At 41.3% G+C, this 17,474-nt stretch overlaps 1 protein-coding gene across 1 annotated transcript in view; it reads left to right on the top strand.

Moving 5' to 3' along the window:
• Positions 1 to 9,648, top strand: part of ARMC3 (armadillo repeat containing 3) — a 92,583-nt gene extending 82,935 nt beyond the window's left edge. The window contains exons 19-21 of the mRNA XM_035021492.1: positions 1,170 to 1,370; positions 3,389 to 3,551; positions 9,002 to 9,648. Of these exons, the coding sequence (XP_034877383.1) occupies positions 1,170 to 1,370; positions 3,389 to 3,551; positions 9,002 to 9,211 (574 nt within the window). The 3' untranslated portion in view covers positions 9,212 to 9,648. The remainder of the gene's footprint in view (positions 1 to 1,169; positions 1,371 to 3,388; positions 3,552 to 9,001) is intronic.
• Positions 9,649 to 17,474: the final 7,826 nt, after the last annotated feature.

Here is a 17,474-nt window from a genome sequence, read left to right as displayed (position 1 = left end):
TTCCTCTGCTCTGTGTCTTTCCTGTTTCTCAAGAGGGCCTCTCCTTGAACTCTCTCTGTGCTGATGCCCACTTCCGGGATTTTGAGCCGTGTCTAGAGAATACTGGAGAAAAATAAAAAGATAAACTCACCATCTGTTCAGTAATTCCAGAGACCTTCTCGGATCTTCCTGCTACCATTTGCTTTTCAGAGTCTTCAAGTAGCTGTTGAATCCTGTCCAGGTTTGATGGACTGTATTCAGGAGGAGAAGCAGGGTTAAATGTGCCTACTCCATGTTACCTGGAATGAGAATACATGTCACTGCTTTTGTTCAACTCATAAATTAATGAGGGAACCAGGAAGATGTTAATATTGGTCCAAAGGACATTTGAGGAGCTAGGGATTTATATCCAATTTAATTAAAGGATGTTAGAAAAAGATGGCTGAGTTACATTAAAAAAAAACCCAAAAACTGGTTACCATCCTACAGGACAATAAACTATAACCTCTGGCCATATCTTCTCCATTGACGGAAATAATGTGCATCTCTACTAAACAAACACTTACATGTTAGCTAGCAAATTCTCTAAGTTTGAAACGATTAATTCACAGAATATTTTAATTAAACAATATCTTTACAAAGTACATTCCAGTTTTCCTAAGTACAGAACTAAGTACGTTTCCCTATAAAAACTTTAGGTAAGTCTTCCCCTGCATGACATGAAAATTCCATGCTAGCCTTATTTTGTTTTGCCTTTTTTCCAAGTTCTGGGTCATTTTTCTTAAAAACAGTGATTCAAACTCTTCTTGCAGAAGGTCTCACCTGAAGCAAGAGATGATGTAAGACTGGCTTACACTCCCTGAGGAGGCAACCTATTTTTTCCCAATTCAATAAATGTTTATTACATACCTACTATGCACCAGACATCTGGCTAGGCAATTGTATGCAAGACCAGTATATGATTTTCATAATATGTATCAATCATGTTGTGTTCTCTTGACAGTTAATTTCGCTTACATAATATAGAAACCATAAAACTCTATTGTTGTCATCAAAAATTTGAAAACTGCACATGATACGGTCGTTAAGGTATAAAAAACTCTCTTTCTGGTGTGCTCTTCAGATGAACTCGGAGTGCAGTTAGTGCCTATTCATGTTGTGACTTTGATTGCTGCCGTTTCCTCTTAAAGGAAAGACCGAGGGAAAAAAGAAGAGGAAAAAGTGAAGGAGGAAGAGGAGTTTGTGGCAGCCCCAAAATTGGCCGGAGAAGGGAGCCCTGATAAAGAATGGTACCCTCCCTCCGACCCGGGCTTCTGTGTTTATGTGTATGAAGTGACCAAGTCAATATTTCCCATAACCAATATTAAGGAGCAGATTGAGGCTCTTGCAGAGTAAGTGGTCTCTATATACATCAGCATTTTAAGTTTCTGAAGCAAAGTTTTTGATTTTAGTGGTTTGCATTTCTTAGCCCATTTTCAGCTAACGACAGTGTAATTACTGCCCCCCACTTCTGACCTTGAAGCAGAAACATAATAAATTGGAAAAAATGCCCAATTTCTATTTTAGGTCCTATTTCCGCCAAGAATCAGAGCTAGGAGCTAGAAATTGCTTAAAGAAAAACACTTTTGTCATTTTCTCCAGCTAAACCATTAAAGGCATCGTTCAACGTGATCCTGAAGAAGTTAGGAAGGAATCAAAAGTTTGAAAATTAAATTACTCCAAAAATAAAAAAAGAGAGAAAGAAAATTAAATTACTCCTTAGGTACCTGGGGTGCTCACAATTTAACGAAGTGTATTGTGAATTCTTTGTAAACTCACAAATTATTTTCTTTTTTTAATTTTTTCAATTTGAATTCAATGAATTAACATATAGTGTATTATCAGTTTCAGAGGTAGAGTTCAGTGATTGATCAGTCTTCTATAACACCCAGTGCTCATTCCATCACGTGTGCTCCTTAATGCCCATCACCAGGTTACCCCATCCCCACAAATTCTTTTCTGATACAAATAACCATCACTATTTTTAGGTCAGAGAGATGTCTGATATTTTGCGTTTCGCGTTGCTCTCGAGTGTGGTTGTGAGCGTCCTAAGAGGTGGCTGTTTGGGCAGAGCCAGTGATGTTGCCTTCTTAATTAGAGCATTTAATGTGAGTCCACTAAGGGAAATCTGAGAACTTGACTTGGTAGTTGTAAGGGGTTAGGAATTGCAGCAAGTGGAGGGTGGCCTCCATAATTGGCACCGACAACCAGTTAGTGAGCTACTGGATCCTGCAACAGCTGTAGTCTCCACGGGAGCTTGTGTCTATTCCAAGGAGCAGTGCATTGCACTCATCAAACCTGGACGTGACAACTGCAAGAAACACAGCCGCCAGATCATTGACTTCTTGTCAGCCAGAACTGGAAGAGAACATTTTTGGCGACTGAAGTTTTCCTGATGTCCTTGAGAAGTGATGACTCGAGCAGAACTCTGATTTAGCTCATTTCAGCATTTGTCAGATGTCCTCATGCTTTGTTCCTATCAGAAATACTTTTCATCATTCCCAAATAATTGTTTTTTTAACCTGAGCCCTTTTCGAGGCGAGATCCAGAGATTTGTCCCCGTGCCTTTGGTTTCCCGCATTCATTACAGGATACCTGGCGGGGTCCGTGCGACAGCTCTCTCCCCGCCCCTTTCTCTGTTTTTCGCCGTTGTTCTTCTTTGCTTGATCCTACATACAGCAAGAGGAAATTCTTTCTTAAAATTTGCAATTCTGCCTTTACTCCAAGATGTAGTAGGCTTCATCAGTCGACAGAAGATTTTTGCAGGTGTGTTTACTGACTTCTTCAGGGAGAGCTTCAAATGAGGGGGAAACCCCTAGGCAAACTATATCACCCCCTTCCTCTCTCCTCTCACTTCAGGGTTACATAAATGCCTCTAAATAAAAAAAATAATAATAATAAGACAAAAGGCAAAAACTTATAAAACTTGAAAATATTTGGGAATCCAATGGGAAAATTTCCTATTTGTTCACATTATCTCTGAGTTCAAATTCCTTAAAAGAAGGACCATACGTTAGTACAATGCCTTGGATTTCAGATTGAAACATTTGAAAATACTTTTCAAGAGCAAGATAGAACTTTAAGACTGCACTGATACAAATTTAGTGTGATATTGATTTGTCTCTTGTTATAAATATTGAAATTAGCATTCATTTCTTCCTTTGTGTTGAATGAAATTGTTAGAATTTCAGTTTATACATGAGAGTTTGAAGACAGTAGGCATAATGTTAACACGCTTATAGTAAGTTTAAAAAGTAAAGCCAATGATAAAAGTCAAAGGAAATATAGTTTTCACACATACAGTTACACTCAAAGCATCCAAAACGAGATATTAAACTTGACTGATTTGATCTCAATGTAATTGACACAGGTATGTGGCAGAAAAAATGGGCGGTAAAGTTTCAAAAGAGAAACTACATGATTTCAGCTGGGAACTTCATATAAGCGAACTAAAATTTCAACTTAAATCCAATGTTATACCAATTGGACTGATCAAAAAAGGAATCTTCTACCATCGAGCTTTGCTTTTCAAGGTACTTAAGATGTTTTGCCTCACTTGCCAATAGGTACAAATGTTTGTCATTATTATAATGGTGTGAGCCATTGGCTAACATTTAACTGGCTAATATTAATCCTATCGTTTAGAGTTACTTCTATTTGAGATATATATGTAACGTGTATATTTGCCAGACTATCAGAAACATATTCATTCAACATTTATCATACATCTACTATAGGCCAAGGGCTCTCCTAAGGTCTGGGAATATAGAGATACTAAAGTGGCAGCCCCTACCCCAGGTGCCTAAGCCCGACTTGTGGGTTCTAAGGAGATGTCAGGGCAAGTTTCAGGGGATGAAGTGATATGCAGCCTGAGTATTAGAGGCTAAGTAGGATTTCAGCAGGTAAAGAAGGAAGACAAGAGCATTCTAAACAAACCAATATTTTATACAAAATAACTGGAATGAGAGCCCCTGGTCCATCTGAGGAGTGTAGAGTAGTTTGTCTGGATGAAGGAAAGAGGAGGGGTTGGAGGAGGCTAAGGGCCAGATCACAAAGCACCATGTGAGTTTGCACTTGATCCTAAAATCTGTGAGTAGCCACTGAATGTTGTTAAGGGGAAAGCAGCAACATGATTTTGAAAGACCGTTCAGGCAACAGAAGGGGGAATCAATTAGAGCAGGGGCAGGACTGGAGACAGGAAGACCAACTGGAAGGTCATTGGAGCAAGAAATATAGGTGACCTTTACTAAAGCAATAGCTGTGAGGACGTGGAAGAAGGTGTGAATTTACAGGGAGATTTAAAACAGTTGGGTGTCTGCCTAGGTGTGGTATGAGGGACTGCATGAGAAGAACAAAGTGATTTTCAGGTCCTGGGCGGGGCAACTGGTAATGATGGCATTATTCACCGAGACGGGGACACTAAAGAAGGATCAGATACGAGAAAGAGGGGGTGATTTTTTTCTCCATTGTGTCAAGTGTCTGGAATATAATAGGAGCTGCAAAAATGGTTTCTGAACTCTAGACTGAATGTATAAGATTCCTATCCCCTCCCAAATACCTACAAACCTCTTTACATCCATGTATATCTTGCTTCCAGTTCTGAGCGAATTCTATCTCTAATCCAAATGCCAACCTTCTGTATTTTCTTGGATTTCTTGCTTTATCAAATTTTCTCCTTAAATCTCTTTCTCTCTACTAGCTGTTTTTCCTTTAAAATCTAAAGTTAAGTCTGTACTCTTTAAAGAGGAAATAGAAACCTTTTCTCCTCATAGCTACAACTACTCCTATAGCTCCTATTACCATGACCACCATCATTTTGAGCTACGTGTCAAGCACCTGATAAATGCAATTGTGAAGAGTCTCACAAATGCCAAAGGTTGAAATTACACCCTTGTTTGAAAGACAAGAAAACCGAACTCAAAGAGAGAATTTTTTTTTTTTTTTAATTTTATTTGACAGAGCGGCAGTGAGAGAGGGAACACAAGCAGGGGGAGTGGGAGAAGCAGGCTTCCCGCGGAGCAGGGAGCCTGATGTGGGGCTCGATCCCAGGACCCTGGGACCATGACCTGAGCCGAAGGCAGACGCCCAACGACTGAGCCACCCAGGCGCCCCTCAAAGAGAGAATTTACCCAAGATCAACCAGAGGCCCAGCTGGCACCCGTACCCATGCCTGTCTGAATCAAACCTACCACATTGCTTCTATCTGTAGATAATTCTTATTCCAGGTCAAAATTCAAAGTCATCTCAGCACCTTAGTCATCTCAGTCCCTCCTTAGCATGCCTCATTTTTCTCCTCAGCCCATTGCAGCCTGGCCTTAGCTCCCTGTCTTACTTGATATGTCAAAGAATTTGTCACTGATCCTTCTCATCCGTTGACACCACTCTCTTTAGTAACTTCTGTCCTCTCTTTCCACTTCATCTCAGTGGCCTTTGGTGACCTCTTTTCCTCCACGCCCCTTCAAGGTGGGGGTCCCTCACGGTTCCAACCCAGACTCTTTTCTCACTTTATGTACTTTCTACGGTGCAGTCCTCCTGTCACGTGACCTTAAACACTAACTGCCTAAGGTGCCCAGATTCTTTCCTCTGTCCCACAGACCTCTCCTGATTCCTGATCTGTCTGCGCTCCAGCTGGCTGCACCCGAGCATACACTGGGGGGCTTAAACAGTAAACATTTATTTCTCACAATTGCAGAGGCTGGGAAGTCTAAGATCAAGGTGCCAGCAGAGTCAGCATCTGGTGAGGACCCTCTTCCTGGTTTGCAGTGGCCACTTTCCGCCTCTGTCCTCACATCCCGGACAGACAGGAGGCTCTGATCTCTTCCTCCTCTTACTAAAGCATTAATCCCGCAGTGGGGGCTCCATGTTCATGACCTCCTCTGAACCTAACTACCTAAAGACCCATCTCCCAATACCACCCTACTGGGGATCAAGGTTTCAGCATATGAACTGGGTGGGCGGGGCGGGGGAGACACGAACATTCAGTCCATCTCATTAGGCCGAATTCAATCTATTACCCTCACACCTGCATGGAGTGACACAATTCATTAGCTGGGTCTTGCCCACCCCTGACGGCCTGACCGCTAATACCAATGATAAAATCTTTTATCCTTCCACCCTCCTAAATTGTTCACTCCTGTGAATACTCTTCATCTTCCCTATTTTCTTCCAGTTTGTTGCCTCCTTTTTGGCTTTACTTTTCCCCCTTGGCAGCCTAGATGAATTATCCTTAGACCTTATAATTGGCTCACTAACTTCCCCCACTTTCTTGACCCCATCCGTCCTCCCTACTGCCTTGCCAGTCCCCCCGGGGCCAGTCGGATTGCTTGCCCTTTCCACTGTGACACTCGGGCTATGGAACTTGACAGTGGGGAGTGCCACAGCCGAGTCAGCGTGCCCAACTCATGTGGACAGTCATTTGGCCTGGCCACTCTTTTCCAGCTCCTGGTCACAGGCTTTTCCTTTTCCCGCAGCAGCTCTGCCCCACATGTCTGTCCTACTAACACTTTCATCTCTGCCTCTTCCTCTAAGCAGACGACTTTGTTTCGCACTTTGCAGAGAAGATGGAGACTTTCAGCTGGGAACTCATTCAACTCAGTGGGAGGCAGTATCACCCTGAGGCTAGGAACTCAGACCCTGGGGACAGATTCCCTGGCTTCCACATTAGGTCACCACTTACGGTGACCTTCCTCAGGAAAATGATCTGGCCTCAGTTTCACTCTCCATAAAATGGGATACGCAATCGTTATCTATTTCACAGGATTATTTTGACGACTTAAAGTGCCTTGACATGGAGTTAAGAGAGCAATAAATATTATTTCAGAGAACATGTTTTTTTTTTTTATTATTATTATTTTTTTAAAGATTTTATTTATTTGACAGCGAGAGAGGGAACACAAGCAGCGGGAGTGGGAGAGGGAGAAGCAGGCTTCCCACCGAGCAGGGAGCCTGATGCAGGGCTCGATCCCAGGACCCTGGGATCATGACCCGAGCCGAAGGCAGACGCTCAACGACTGAGCCACCCAGGCGCCCCAGAACATGTTTATTTTTGACTCTCTACCCCACTAGACAATGAGTATGAGGATTCTTGTACCAATTCCAGTGGGGGGAGAGGTGGCAGGCCCAGGGTGGGGGGAGCAGGTTTTATACATCCAGCCAATCCTCAGACATCAGCTAGGTCAATGCAACTCAATTCTGACACTACCCACCTGGGGACAGCATCAGACCCCACAGGTTACGGGCTCACTCCTGCAACACTGCACCCTCCCCACCACACAAACTTCAGCCAACCAGTCACAAGCCCAGCTGTCATCTGCACTTCTGACCAGCCCGCTATAGATTGGAGGTTTCCAAGAACACAGCCCCTCAGGGTTGATTAATTTGCCAGAGGGGCTCACAGAACTCAGAAACATTTTACTTACTAGATCACCAGTTTATCATAAAAAGATATAACTCAGGAACAGCCAGATGGAAGAGATGCATAGAGAAAGGTAGGGGGAGAAGGCTTGGAGCTTCTGTGCCCTGCTCCAGGTGCCCCACTCTCCCTGAATCTCCACGGGGTCACCAATCCGGAAGCTTTCCAAATTCTCACCTTTTGGGTTTTCAGGGAAGCTTCATTTCATAGCCATGATTGATGAAATCATTGCCACTGGGGGCTGATTCAACCTGCAACCCCTCTCCCCTCCCCAGGTTCAGGGTGGGACTAAATGTTGTAACCCAATCATAAGATTGGTTCCCCTGCCAAACAGCCCCCATCCTTAAGTGCGGTCCAGAAGTCACCTCATTAACATAAGGAAAGACACTTTTATTGTTCTCATCACTTAGGAAATTCCAAGGGTTTAGGAGTTCCGTGCCAGAAACGGGACAAAGACCAAACGCGTATATCCTATTATAAATGACAATACCACAGAATGCCATCCATTTGGATCCTGTTGTATTCTAGTTGACTGTTTACCAGGCAGGCTCAGACTTGATAGGATGGAAGGCTCTAAAAGTGACAACCATGTCTTAATTATCTTGGTCCACCCAAGAAAGACTACCTTGGTGAAGTCAATACACAGGGTAGGTATTCAATAAATCACATTAATATATAGATGGATTTTTAAAACAACACAATTCTTGTCTTCTACTAGGAACACCTATTGAGTACCTACTCTGTGCAGCATTCATAGCTCTAGGCCCTTGACACGTATTCATTCCCTTCATCTCCATAACCGCCCTGCTAGGAAGGAGGTTCGACTGTTGTTATCCTCATTTCTCAGATGAAGAAATAGAAGTACAGAGAGGCTGAGTCATTTGCCTGAGGTGACAACAACTAGTAAGTGGCTGAGCCAAAATTCAAATCCAGGCAGTCTGAGCAGTCTCTTAATCCACTATGACGTGGCTATGAAGTCTCCAGATTATTTTAAAGGTACTTTTTAAATAACTTCAAAATCAGGACAAACTGAAGAGAGCGCTTCTAAGGAACATAAGCCACTCCGGAGGAAGTGGCATCAGGCATCCCAAAAAGGGCCAACCCCCTGCTCACGGCAGCGTCCCCATCACACAGAATAAATCGGCAAGAAAGAGGTCCCCACCAGTTTGATCCCTCCATTCAATCCCACTGCATAGCACACCCACAGAGCAGCCTAGAAGCATGGAAAGATTGATAGATGCGGTAGTGCTGAAAGCCCGTGGAATAGCTATTCTCCAATGACGTTATCAATCTTGTGCTGATACAATGCAGTGTAACTGCCTGAAAAATGTCACTTCCCAGCAGGACCTACACAGAGATTTTGAGTCTGCAGGATCTTGGGGAACAAGGGAACTTACCACATTTTATTGGCTCCTATCACAATATTCCACATCTTTTTTCCAGCCTCCTTTCTAAGCACTTCTTTGCAAGAGTTGTGTATTTCCCCTTCAACAAGGTGGGTCTTCCAGCTAAGGATTTTTCTCCGCCCCTCTCCCTCCTCACTTTTGGTTGATCTTGTGTTTTCTCCCACAGGCGCTGGCTGATAAAATTGGCATTGGCTGCTCTCTGGTTCGTGGGGAGTATGGCAGAGCCTGGAATGAAGTTAAGTTGATGAATGAATCTCGTAAGGGACTGATTGAGGCTCTCCCTCCCCCTGAGGTGTATATCGTTGACCTCATGTTCCATCCAGGCGAGTTGATGAAGTTAAGAAGTAAAGAGGCAGATCTTTACAGATATCTCTAAGGTACCAAATGAACAAAAAGGGGTTCACACAAGAAGTGCATTATATACACTTCTTATGAAGTTCACCAATTGATTTTATTTCTTTAAATAAAAGTATTAGAAATGTTCTCTCTGTGTAGAAATGAGGACACTTGGATTGAACTTGGTGGTGGTGGTGGTTCTGATTTCAGGTTCTTGGCAAGAGTTCAGTCTGATTAGATCCTATTATGCTCACTGTCCCTCATGTAAAGTTTATTATTGTCAAAATTAATCCACCCCACTATTTCCCGAGGAGCCTCTCTGCCCTTTGGGAATCATGTGGTAAAGCACCCAGCTGCCGGCCGCTGTTCCTGGGACAATACCGTGGCCTCATGCCTGTCATTCTTCACGCCCAGAATGGTTCAGGAACACTTGGTTAAATAAACTCAGTAGTATTTTTTTTTTTTAAAAGATTTTACTTATTTATTTGACAGAGAGAGAGACAGCGAGAGAGGGAACACAAGCAGGGGGAACGGGAGAGGGAGAAGCAGCCTTCCCGCTGAGCAGGGAGCCCGCTATGGGACTCGATCCCAGGACCCTGGGACCATGACCTGAGCCAAAGGCAGACGCTTAACGATTGAGCCACCCAGGTGCCCCGTAAACTCAATAGTGTTTTATGTCTTCAGTCACCTTGTCCCACTTTCTTAAAGTCAGATTATTGATAGTTCGAATATGTATAGATCGATTTTAGTATTACAAATTCCTTTCTAAAATTTTTTTGTTCACACTTAAAACAACGTATTATTAAGAACACTGTCTAATATACTTCACTGAACTAAAAATCTTTCTAAAACCCATTCCCATAAACTGTGTTTGTCTTTGGTCCTATCTTTGTTTTACTTGAAGATATACCTCCAGTTAAAAACAATTCTGATTTGCTTCTACACATTTTCATGCTGGGTCACAAAAATAGTTGTTTTGAATTTATGTAGCCTAAAAATTCTTTTTTGGAAAATTTTAGATATAGAAAGAGAGTAAATCTTTGTGAGAAATTGTGTTTTCAGTATTGAGAATGAAACAGGGAGCAAACACACATTTTAAAAGATAAATCAAAACTAGTAATATGATGACTCTCATAAAGTATATATATCCTCGCCTGACTTTAAGTCTAAAGTTTACTGTAATCATTTTACTAGAAGGTTTTCAAAAGTCAGATTGATTTTAGAAATTAAGGCTGAGATGATTCTACACAAACCGATGGTAACTTCAAAGAATTTGTATTTCCTTATTTCAAAATAAAGTTCTTTATATCAAATGGTGTGGTAATTATATTTATCATGCAATTTCGTGAACTGGTGCGTGGATTATACCCGTCTAAGCATTTTCAAGTCTGTTTTGATCCAGAACACATTTAAAGTGGATTACAAAGATATGTAAGATGTAACAAGATAAAAATAAATGAAAAACAGGCGTAAATGTTGGAAAGAAAGTTCGACAAGGCCAGGAATAAGCTTAGAATTTGAATGCATCCATGAAAATCCCATGCATATGTTAGCAGTGGGTGAGAAGTTGATGCTAAGCTCTCTAGCAGACAATGCAGTGGGAAATGCTATCAGTTACATGATTTATAATAGGGTCCGCTAGCTAAAAGCACAAAGCAGTTTCTCAGGAGGAATAAAGACCAGGGGGATTCCTCTTTGGGAGCTTCATACAGATGACAAATGTAATATAGAAAATAACATTGTTGAAAAACAACCTCCTAGTAAGTTCTGGAAAGGGTTTTTGTAGGCAATGGCCTAACAGCAAAATGGAATGAAGCAGAAGTTGCATTCAGAGCCACTGTGCTGTGGTTCATGTAGACGTGACATTCTTCAGTCTGGTCCAAGCCAAGGGCCATCCCCCACCCCTTTTCTCATCTGAGAAACATTTACGTATAATGTCTCTCTCAACTGGCTTCTAGGTAATTACTGCACAGGTTTGAGTTTCAATTCTATTTTTAGACAGTTCTTCGAAGTTCATCTATTTTGTGTTACCAAAAGACAACACATTCACAATAGCAACACAAAGTATAAAGTACCTAGAAATAGATTCAGTAAGAAATACACAGGAAAAACTATAAAATTTTAATGAGATCTGAATAAATGAAGATGCACATCATTTTCCTTGATGGAAACTCAACAATATAAAGATTTCAGTGCTCCCCGTATTAATATACACATTTAGTAACTCATTTAGAATCCCAATGCATTTTCTTTTCTGAAACCTGACAAATAGTAAACTTTATCTGGAAGAATGAATACATGTGTATGCCAATAATATTTGCAATAAAAAAATGAAGAGGAATTGCGTCTATTATATATCAGAACATATATTAAAAAGTAAGAAATTAGTATGGAATGGGCATAAAAATAGAACAATATTAAGAGTACAGATACAGATACATTATATATATATATATATGGATTATATATGTGTGTGTATATATATATATGGAGATATATATATATATATATATATATATGGATTTAGTGTTGATAAAAATAGCTTTTCTGCCAGGAGCAGGGCACAATGATAGCCTATTCAGTAAATGACTATGGGAAAGTTATTATCTTGGCAAAGGAACATCCTCTCTATTTCTGACAGATAAACTAGAAGCCATAGAGGAAAATATCTGACAAGTTTGGCTCTGTAAAACTTTAAATTCCTGTTCAGAAAAATACAGCATCAGCAAAAATATTTCTGTTCGGCAAAATAAAATGTAAGCAAAATCATAGGGAGGAAAACATTTACAGCATACGTAACAGACACCATGTCAATATCCTTAACAAATAAAGAGTTTCTGTAAATCAATGAGGAAAAGATAATTCACCTGGAGAATAGTCAAAGACAGCAGTATTTCAATAAGACATCTATACAGTGGCAATAAACCCCAGATTTCTGATCGCAGTAGCTTGTCTTTTGTCACTTTACATGTCAAACCCAGGTTGGTAGAAGGGGCTCTGCTTCACACAGTCTCCCAAGGACCCAGGCCGACATCAACCCCTCTGTTTTGTAGCAGCACTATCTGGAATACAGGACCTTCTAAGCCACTGCAGTGGGAGGAGAAAATGCCGAGGATCTCCTTCAGGAATTACGTGCTTTGGGCTGACATAGCATGTGATTCGGTCAGAACTAGACCCGGGAAATATGGGGTAATGTCTGGAACCAAGAAGATCTGAGTTAGAATCCTACCCTGTCACCTAAATAGTGTGCGAACTCTGGCAGCTGTTGTGGTTGTGAGGTTTCAAAACAATTTCTATAAAGTAGCTTGTTGTTACTCTGTCAGAATCAAAGGCCTCAGTGTGTATGCTCACATATGTACGCATCCCTTCCTGCCCCTAATCACACACCCGTCTGTCATTTGCATCATGGTCTTATTTCATCTCCACAGCAGAGTTATTAGGCATATAGATTTGGGAGCAGAGCCTCTGGTGACAAATTCGGTCCAAATTTAAAACTTGGCTCCTTACTAGCTGAGTGATTTTTGGATAAGTCATTTAACTTCTCTGAGCCTCAGTTTTGTTCCTTGTAAAATTCCTAAACAACATAGTGTCCATGGAAGGATTATACAAAGTATACAATATGCAAATATTTCTTATTTTCCAGAAGAGTAAACTGAGGGACAGAGAGGTTAAGTACTTTTGTTAAGGTCATACGGGTAAAAAAAGGTAGATGCACAACTTAATCTCAGCTCTGACTCTAAAATCTGGCCCTTTACCGTTGCTATTATATTGCACCTCAATATTAAAGGTCTATAGAATTCATACATAAAATCATAATAGAATTTGCCCTGTCCAACAATACTTAGTATTTGTAAAATTGTGATTTGTGGGTTGTTTATTGGCAGATCCTACAGATCTCTTGTCCTGAGTTCTGCAAGAGCCTTCTTTGAAGTCATTATATATTCCCACCTGACGCTTTGATGGCGATCCTTTGAAGTCAAGTCCACTTTTATCATTAAAATAATTATATTCATGATTTTAAGAGCACAAGCCTAAGCAAAGCTTTTGTCAGTTATCTATATGATGATATTCAGGTCATTTTAATGAAAGAATAGTATCTTTAACTATTAAACTGTAGATAAGTGATTTGTTACTATTGCATTGCTTTAAGAATCTACCCCCCAAACAGTGATATTTTCCATGTAATTTTCATAGAGTCAGTTGATCCAACCCTTAGTAGTACTGAGTTAGAGGGGGGGAAAAAAAGCAACTATCACCACCAGTATGTGTATTCCAGCCTTTCTGTGAAGAATTCTAAAGGAAAATGCACCATCTCCCAAAACTCCCTAAGTCATATCTCCAGATTACTCCTTTGGCAGAGGAATAACGTGGTAATATCTTGTGTGTGTACAAGCATGTATGTGCCTGTGTTTACAGCTCTCTTTTCTTTTTTTCTTTTTAAAGATTTACGTATTTATTTGACAGAGAGATAGACAGAGCCAGAGAGCACAAGCAGAGGGAACGGCAGAGGGAGAGGGAGAAGCAGGCTCTGCACTGAGCAGGGAGCCCGAAGCAGGACTCGATCCCTGGGATCATGTCCCAAGCCGAAGGCAGACGCTTAACCATCTGAGCCACCCAGGCGCCATACAGCTCTCTTTTCTATGCTCACATAATGTTCTGTTCATACCTCTTCAGCACATTTGGGGGGAATTCTTTATTCTACATGAATCTGTTTATTTCTTTAGATCAGAGGTCACCAAGTGTTTTCTGTAAAAGGCCAGACAGTAAATATTTTAGGCTTTGCAGGCCATGGAGTCTCTGTTGCAACCATTCGGTTCTGCTATTGTAGCATAAAAACAGCCACCGATAATGCCTAAACCATAGAAATGTACTTACCGAAAAACGTGTGGGCTGGATTTGGCTCATGGGCCAGTTTGTCAACCCTTGCTTTCAGTGATGAGCATTTTGAGGGTATGGACATGGAAATAGTTGTACTTCACTTAGCCTCATCTCTGAGCACCTGGCTAACATTCAGGGGAGCCCCCCCCAACACTGCCATTTTGTCTTCCTTTGTTTCTTTAGGCTCTAAGATGGATCTACTTGATATTAATCCAATGGACGCCAAAGCAGATGCCTTATTTTTCTATAAGGATGAGGACAAATTTGACCTCTCTAGAAAAGAAAAGAAAAATATTCCTGTCTTCTGAAGTGTGAAGTATCTGAGGTTTTACCCCAGTGGCAAGCTAACTGCCACAGTTTCGTGGTTGCTGGCATAAGACATGAGACTCCTGGGTCAGAGACAAAGGACTTTGTTACTCATAGCACAGCAAGCAGCATGAGCCAGTGCAGTGTGTTAATTCTCCTTGCTCCCAAGTGTCATGGGGACAACCTGGATAGACCCAGAAGGATGCCTACGGGTGCAGTGGATTGCATTTCAGGAGGGGGACCCTGGGCTTAGAGAGCCCAATCTTTTATAATGGGCAATAAACATACTTACCCTTTCACCAGAGGGAGACACTATATCTTCCCAGGCTCTGTGCCAACATCCATGAAAAGATAGTCTGGAACAAAGGGCAGTTAGGAAGCCTCTGTTTAAAAGACATGCAGAAACAAAGGAAACTCATGGAGGATTGTCTCCCAGGAGCTTGATCAATCCTTACAGTATAAAAGGCCTTATGGAATTTCTCATCTATAAAATAGAGATAATTGACACATGGTTATGGAAACCTACCCTAGCCATTATCTCTATAATTATATATATACATTTTTATAAAATTTTATATAAATACATAAAAGTTTATTATATATCAGTTCAATGACTTATGTATCAGCTCAATGACTCATGAGTCCAAATTTTCTTTCTTGACAAAGGAGTGTTGGTGAGAAAGTATGGTAATTATCCTCAATATCATCCCACTAATCTTTTGTCTACAAGTTCAAATCCAGATTCAGATAAGCCTCACTTTCTCCCCTAAGCTTCCCCAGATGCCTTTTGCTCTTCTGATGACCTCTATAACCCTATCTTTGGCACACATTTTGGCTTTTCCCCATATGCTTACTGCCCGGCACCGCCATTTTCCTAATGCACGTAACTATCGGGGACTAGTTCAGAGCACACATGGTCCTTGGAGTCAGAGAAACTTGGGTTTGAGTCCTCCATCTACCATTCTTAGCTGTGGGATGTTGAGCATTTTCTTGTCTTTAAAATGAGGATGTAAGGGGCGCCTGGGTGGCTCAGTCGTTAAGCGTCTGCCTTCAGCTCAGGTCATGATCCCAGGGTCCTGGGATCGAGCCCCGCATTGGGCTCCCTGCTCAGCGGGAAGCCTGCTTCTCCCTCTCCCACTCCCCCTGCTTGTGTTCTCTCTCTAGCTGTCTCTCTCTCTCTCTGTCAAATAAATAAAATAAAATCTTTTAAAAAAATAAAAATAAATAAAAATTTTAAAAAATGAGGATGTAATAATAGTGACCTCATAAAGTTGCTCTGAGGAATAAATAAGATAGTGCTTGTAATGTGCTCAGAATGGTGCTAAACATAGTAAGCAGCTGACAACTGCAAGCTATTATGCTTTGATCTCCTGCAACGAGACGGAAAGCTATTTCAGGTCTGGCAACTACCTTACTGGCAGACTTGCTAGCACAAGGATAACTCGAACGATATTTGTTGACTGTCTTGACGCCTTAAACTAACTGACTTTAAAGACTAAAATGGGATTTTCATTTTCATTTGAGTACTTTTGAAAGAAGCCGTGTGGTCAAGAACACTGCCATCTCTGATTAGGTACTGGTTTCCTTTTACCTTTCCGTGTAGAGGAGATAATGACTGCGCAGCCATTTTTGAATTTGTGCGACGGGAAGTGAAAATTCAGAAACGCTCACTGTCTTTGGAGCTTGGGCTGAAATCACCCTCATCCTGCATGTGTGCATTCCCATGTAACCAACTCCTTGCCTACCCGCAGGATGCAACCTGTCGTGAGTGCTTCATTAGGAAAGTGTGGAGCATTGCTTCCATGGTCTAATGATTTTGTATTGCTGCTTGGCCCAGCTTGCCTGTGATTTTGAATGATTCTTCTTTCATATTTACCTTTTAAAGTAATCTGTGTAGTGAAGACTTCTCAGGTCCTTGTTAACTCGCTAACAGCGCATAAAGCTCCATATTGCCTAAGATCTTGCCGTCATCCAAAATCTGCAAAGGAGCAGGCCCTTGTTCTTACAAGTGCCCAGTAATGAGCATCTGTTTTGGGGATATTTCAATCATGAGCGTCTGGGTCTGACATCAAGATGATGAGCCGAGAGCCGTCAAATTCCTTTTCCAGCTCATAGGTATCAGCCCCCAAATCCTGCAGACAGTCCGACTCTGATTATCTTGAGAAAGTCCCAGTTTGTTTTACACAAGAACAGCCGGCACACAAATGGAATCAAGCACTTTTAAGTAGTCATTAATCATACTGATGAGAACAGCTGAAACAGTGTTCTCTCCAAGTACTCACATATCTGACATACAAATCAAGTGATAGGCCAATTAGTTATTTATAGGTTCCTTTCTTTGAAAAATCTTAGTGCCTATCTTTCCTCTTTGATTCCATGGTCTTTACTTTTAGAAGAAAAAAACCTTGAAAACCCCAGATGAATGCATTTATATTTATATTATCAAGTCATTTATCTGCTAAATCACTGAAAGTCAATCCTGCATACACAATTTTCTAGCTGTGTGATTTCGTTTATTTGCTTCCTGGAAAAAAAAATTTAATTTTAACTTTATTAATACATGTAAGAGAGACATGCAGAAAGAGAGATCAATAGGACAGACGCTTACAGAATGGAAAGCTTGGCTTATATGCAATTATTTATTCCTTTAAGGATTAGGATGAGAGAGAAAACTTAAGTGTTCAATGAGATGAGATTTTCGTTATGCAGTTATTTTCTCTAGCCAAACAAGACAATAATAAAATAAAAAATAAAAAGGGAGCTAAGAATTGCCAGAGGTGGTTGTCACTGCCCCACTCAGAAGTAATAATATGGAGGGCGCCTGGGTGGCTCAGTCGTTAAGCTTCTGCCTTCAGCTCAGGTCATGATCCCAGGGTCCTGGGATCGAGTCCCACATCGGGCTCCCTGCTCGGCGGGAAGCCCGCTTCTCCCTCTCCCACTCCCCCTGCCTGTGTTCCTGCTCTCGCTATCTCTCTGTCAAATAAAATCTTTAAAAAAAAAAAAAAGAAGTAATAATATGGAACCCACCTTAGCTGGCTTTAAGGATCAGCCCAAAATTTAGCAACAGGAAAGCCCTCTCCATGCCGGGAGCCACAATTACTAGCTACACAGACCTTATT

The sequence above is a fragment of the Mirounga leonina genome, unplaced genomic scaffold, assembly GCF_011800145.1.
Source record: "Mirounga leonina isolate KUSES-001 unplaced genomic scaffold, KU_Mleo_1.0 Mir_175, whole genome shotgun sequence".
Classification (NCBI taxonomy): Eukaryota; Metazoa; Chordata; class Mammalia; order Carnivora; family Phocidae; genus Mirounga; species Mirounga leonina.
This window is presented reverse-complemented; position numbering and strand designations above follow the sequence as displayed.